A 6,000-nucleotide genomic window follows, 5' to 3' on the forward strand; every position below is an offset into this window, starting at 1 on the left:
CAGTAATTCCTTGGTATTATCCAGTCCCCAGTTGTTAAACAAAGCTCCCTGATTGGTAAGAAATGACTGTTTAAGAAAGCATGTAATTATTTAGAATCATCCACAGAATGAGAGCAAGGGTGACTGTTCCTATCTATTGATCATAAAGGGGCCACTTTCCTCCTCTGATGGCCGTATGCCTTTGTCATATTTTAGTACCAGGCTTTTAAAGAAAGATGACTGTCTGAGTTGTATTTTAGTTATTTTACTCAAAGATAACCAGAAGAAGGGAAAAAGATTTTTGATGTTTTTGTTCTTAGCAGCTCTAGGGAAAAATTTGGTAGCAGGAAGTACTATGAACATTGGTTAGAGTTTCTAGACTTATATTCTGCCTGAGATTAGTATTTCAAGTAATCAGAAACTGAGTGTAATCGGAGAGAAAGAGTACCTACAGTGATTAAAATCCAATTGTAATTATTTTGAAAAAGTCTAAGACTTTTCAGATAACATCCATTTTTAAAGCATTGTTTCTCAAGTGGGATTTGGAAGAGGGCATGTCAGAATCACCTAAGGACATTTTCAAAATATATATGCTCATGACCCCCCTGCCCCATACATACACACAAGTATTGATCAGGATCTGAGCCGAAGGACAGGAAGCTGAAGCAGTAGACAGGCTTATTCTGAAAATGCCACTTCTCAGGTAATTTGGCTCTCTTTCCCACCTCCTAACAAGAAAAAAAAAGAATCATTGATGTAAACACGTATAAATCTATTTTAAAGCTCATAATATTAAGGAATTTTTTTTCCTTGAAAGCTGTTTCAAAGTAAGATACACTGGATCAGCCATGTTAAGGACAGAATTATTGACAAGTATAATACTTCCATTTTTACGAATCAAAAGGGAGGAAAGTTTCTCTGGGGAAATGTCTCGCCCTGGTCTTTTAAAACACATAAAACTTTGTTCTCCCAAGCCCTCATTTCTGTGTTCAGGGTACATTTTCTTGCTGTTTAATGTTCCCAATACATTGTCTGTATTCACTAAAGGAAATTTGTCCCCATAGTGGATTTTGGAAGCCTTTTAAATTGGAACAAATTGTTGGCCTTTGACAAACAAGTTCTCTAAGGTTCGTCTGATGGATTTTCCATGCACCAGGGAGCCTGGCTACTTGGGTTCCAATTAGAGCTAGGGACATTTTGTTTGCTCCTTTGTTGGTGGTCTTTTTACTTAAGCGCTCCAATTTAGCAATAATCCTTATTAAAAGAGGTATAATGAGATCTCAGAACAGGATTGTGTCAGAAATATTTCAGAAAGCCTTTCTTTGGGAGATTTGTCTTTGAAAGTAGGTAACGTTTCTGTTTTCTTTTGACAGATTTTTGGAGCATATGCAACTCATCCTTTCAAGTTCAGTGACCACTACTATGGCACAGGCGAAACTTTTCTCTACACTTTTAGCCCCAATTTCAAGGTACCTAAATGTGCTTTTTTTAAAATGTGTACATATATCTGACCTCCTGATGTCATCGTGTTGGGGTTGGTGGGGGCTCAGGGTGGGCACTGGACCAGCGCCTGTCACACAACCTCAACTTGGAATCTCTAGCCATAAACCGCACTCCAACTTGGGTCAGCACTTCCTGACAGTAGCACACGCACTGCTTAGAGTCCCCAGGCGGTGGGAACGCCACTTCTGCATAGTCTGCAACCCAGGGAGGGGGCGGGTGTGGCACCCGAGTGCCTGAAAGGCCTTTATTTCATAATCCCTTCAGAGAACTGGTCCTGCTGTGGCTCAGGTCCAGTAGTCAGGAACCTTCTCAGCCAATGGAGTGGTTACCTTCCACAAACAAATAAAAAATCCTAATATTCCCTCTTTGCTAATTCTCCAGATTAAAATGCCTGTTCTCTGTTTTGTGTTTCTACCTCAAGGTCTTTAAATGGAGTGGAGAAAACTCATACTTTATCAATGGAGACATAAGTTCTTTAGAACTTGGTGGTGGAGGGTAAGGTTTTATTGTTTTGTAATTTACCACCTGACCTGAGTAGATCTGTTTTGACGCAGGTAAACAAAACCTAGGTGTTAGGTGATTTTAACTAGTCCATGTGTTTAACTAGGACAGTGGCCTAACACATGACACTAAGAATTAAAGATAAAATTACTTATTTATAGGTTTAAATGAGGGATTACTACCATTTGTCTTTTAGGAAAGATGGGTCATCTAAATGAAATAAAGGGAATATATCCTTTGTTTTGGAGCCCTGGTGGCACAGTGGGTAAGAGCTCGGCTGCTAACCAAAAGATCAGCAGTTCAAATCCACCAATTGCACCTTGGAAACCCTGTGGAGGCAGTTCTACTCTGTCTTACCGGGTTGCTATCAGTGGAAATCAACTCAGTGGCAACATGTTTGGGTTTTCTTTTTTTTTTTAATCCTTTGTTTTACAAAACCCTGGTGGTGTAGTGGTTAAGTGCTATGACTGTTAACCAAAAGGTCGGCAGTTCAAATCCACCAGGTGCTTCTTGGAAACTCTATGAGGTAGTTCTACTCTGTCCTATAGGGTCGCTATGAGTCAGAATTGACTCGACGGCAATAGGTTTGGTTTTTTTGGTTTATTTTACAAGCAGTTTAGAGTTTAGTCTGTTTATAGAATAAAGGAAAGAGGAAGGGGCAAGGGAAGACAGAAAGTGTGCCGCATAAGATTAGAATGTTTTCACCTTTTTTTTTTTTTTTAAACCTTCTCCAGGGGAAGATTTGGTTTATGGCTAGATGCTGATTTATACCATGGACGAAGCAACTCCTGCAGCACTTTCAATAATGATATTCTTTCTAAAAAGGAAGACTTCATAGTTCAGGACCTAGAGGTATGGACATTTGAGTGATATTGAGAATGCCTTGAGATAAGATACCTTGAGATAGAACGTTAAAAAGACTGGGTTCGATAAGCCTCACTCAAGCTTGCTGGAAGACGAAGCTCTGGCCCAGGCTGCTTCATCCTATCGTAACGCTTTCTTTCTGCCATCATCTCAGAGCACGATCCCATTGCAGAAAGATTCGGAAAGGTACTTGTGGAGGGCAGACACTGAAGAAAGAAATTTGAAGTTCAGATTATACCCCACCTCCTTCAAATCCATCCAGTGAGGAATCAGAGTCTTTATAGATGTATGAGTTGAATGCAATTTTTATTTTTGGTAACGGGGCGGGGGGAGCGGAGGTTGTGGCAATATATACATGCGCTGGGTATTTATCAGTGTAAATTTCATCACGAAAGTGTACAGCATACTATTGTTTGCCATGGAAGAGGTCTTATTTAGAAAAATGAAAGTGCACAGCACTTAAAGGGAATATATGCTTTTTTTAAAACTTATTTATTATTTTGAATACGTTGTCTGAAGTGTGTTAGCAGTTGTTTTATTTTTTCTTTTATTGTGTCAAATCTTAAAATACATGTATAGATTTTGTGCTAAGTTTTGGCAACAAATCCATTTGATTTATATAATTTTATATTGAATTTTTTTTTTTTTTTTTTTTTTTGCCCTGATTGTTTAGGGTGGTATGTCTTAAGCAGGATATGTATATTGAGTGCATAATTCTGAGTATTTTTAAACTCGTTGTCAGTGTTCATTGATTTGACTAGTATAGGCCATTGAAAAGGTAAATTTTTAGTTACATACCTTGAACATATTTATATACGTGTGTAAAGAAGAAAGAACCATTTTTCACAGATGTAAGTTGATGTTTATATAAATGGATACCTTTGTGAACCTAAACTCTGCTTCTGAGAAGAAAGTGTTTTGTTTCTTATAAGATCATGTGTCTTAAACAAAAATTTTATGTTTATGGTTGTTTGCATAATTTTCCCCAAGTTTTCACATTTGCAAGCAGGCTTCTGCTTTAAAAAGAATTGAGTGTTTTAATTTCTACAATTTTTAAATCAAATGAAAAATTTTTAATGAGCCCAATAGTCTTAATTTTAGACTCTTTTATATGAGAAAAAGAAAAGCATTCATACAAAAATTGGAATAAAAAGGAAAAGCTTTGTTTATATCAACCCATTTTCACATCACTAAACTACTTCTTTATTAAAAACAATTAATCATAATAAAACCTTGTCAAAAACTTAACCAATGTTATTGATTGCCTGAATCTGATGAAAGCCAAAGACTGCTAATAGAAAAAAAACTTCAAATAATAGCCAAAGCTGAGAAGTGGTCTGTCCTGAATTGTATCCCTAGTGATCTTTGAGGAAAAAAAATTAGTAAGTACTATTTACCTACCTGTGAATTTTTTTTTTTATTAGGCTTAATATTAGACTTAAGCTGGCAGAATATTTCATTTAGATTATTCTCTTGTTTTAGACTGTTCATAAAAGGGAACAAACAAATGGCCAGGTGGTCTCCAGGCAAATCATCAATTATTGGACTCTACTCACGGTCCATGTGATTTTAAGTGGCTGCTATAAAATCTTAAATCGGTAGCCCGGGTGTACTTTTCACCTCCTATTGAGAACTCTCCATTAACAAGATACTGGCAGTTTAACCTTAATCTGCTCCTTAAATAATGTTTTCGTGTGAGATACCAGGAATGTCTCGTGATGATCACAGTTACCATTTATGCCATTTGCAGCCATGTGCTATTAGCAAGCATAATGGTCATTTTGCATATAGTTCACTCTTATCTAATTTAGTCCATGGTACTATCCTTGTGAGAGCATATCCAGATGCTGTGTTCTCTATTTAAAACAGTATTGTTCAATCAGAAATGCGTGACCCTTCATTTATGGATATTGAATATATGTAATGCAATGCTATCCCAATATTTTCAATAAAGGAATTTATGCATTCAGTGTGATTTTCTTTTTTATTGGGTGACAGAATGATGAAATATTCAACGATAAGCAAAGTGCAATGCTTATGTTTTCATTGCTGCCCTGGCAACTCCCACTTCATTCCCTGTAGCCAGTCTCTTATTCTCTTACTAGTTCATAAAAACTACCCCTGTTACAGTTACTAGGGAAACCCTGCTGGCATAGTGGTTAAATGCTATGGCTGCTAACCAAAAGGGGTGGCAGTTCGAATCCACCAGGCACTCCTTGGAAACTCTGTGGGACAGTTCTACTCTGTCCTATAGGGCCACTCTGAGTCAGAATCGATTCCACAGCAATGGGTTTGTTTTTTTTATAGTTACTAGAGACCACTCTTGGCTCTTTTACCACCTTCTTCTCTGTTCTTAATCCTTCTAACCTTTCTGTGAATAGTGGCTTCCTCCTTTTATCATCTCTGTTGACCCACTTTCTAATTTCCACAAGGAGATCTTACCAGCTGATAAATTTTCTTTGTCATCTTGTTGATTACACTACACTACCAGCTTGCCACCAAGCTCCTAAAGATGAAGACCCCCAAACAGTCTTTATTGTTTCTCCATTCTTCATGTCCTAAGTTCATATCAAAGAATTTGGATGGGAGGAGTCAGCCAAATGTTTCCTCAGCCTCTGCTGAAAATTATTTAGACATGTAGTGGTTAAGAGCTATGGCTGCAAACCAAAAGGTCAGCAGTTCGAATGCACCAGGCGCTCATTGGAAACCCTATGGGGCAGTTCTACTGTGTCCTATAGGGTCACTATGAGTCGGACTTGACGGAGGTAGGTTTGGTGTTTTTTTTTTTTTTTTTTTTTGGCTTATGCTACAAGCCACCAGGGGCACCCTAAACTACCGTGAGAAGTTCTGATTGCCCTTCATTTGATTTCCCTTTCCTTGATTAATCCAGTTCTAAAGGCACATGAAACAAGGCTGATAATGAACTACTCTCATTCTGAGGAAGGCATTGAGAACCTTGAAAGACAGAACGGAAAGCTGAGACTCATAACCTTCTTAAGATGCCTAACCCATTTTTACCAGTATAATCAGATGAAGCAAGATAAGGAGGTCAAAAGCCAAGGGAAGTTCCAGACAATTTAAGATAAAGGCAGCCACACTCAATTCTTGTGCAAATATCAAAAATGGCTTTAACCACTTCCTTCTGCCATTGGG

At 37.8% G+C, this 6,000-nt stretch overlaps 1 protein-coding gene across 5 annotated transcripts in view; it reads left to right on the forward strand.

Moving 5' to 3' along the window:
* The window catches only part of NCOA7 (nuclear receptor coactivator 7), a 189,689-nt gene extending 184,872 nt beyond the window's left edge, over positions 1 to 4,817 (forward strand). For all 5 annotated transcript variants that reach the window (XM_049900261.1, XM_049900250.1, XM_049900276.1 and 2 more), the window contains 3 exons: positions 1,353 to 1,448; positions 1,904 to 1,977; positions 2,718 to 4,817. In XM_049900261.1, coding sequence (XP_049756218.1) covers positions 1,353 to 1,448; positions 1,904 to 1,977; positions 2,718 to 2,853 — 306 coding nt within the window. In that variant the 3' untranslated portion in view covers positions 2,854 to 4,817. The remainder of the gene's footprint in view (positions 1 to 1,352; positions 1,449 to 1,903; positions 1,978 to 2,717) is intronic.
* The last annotated feature ends 1,183 nt before the right edge of the window (positions 4,818 to 6,000 follow it).

Source organism: Elephas maximus, chromosome 1, assembly GCF_024166365.1.
Source record: "Elephas maximus indicus isolate mEleMax1 chromosome 1, mEleMax1 primary haplotype, whole genome shotgun sequence".
Classification (NCBI taxonomy): domain Eukaryota; kingdom Metazoa; phylum Chordata; class Mammalia; order Proboscidea; family Elephantidae; genus Elephas; species Elephas maximus.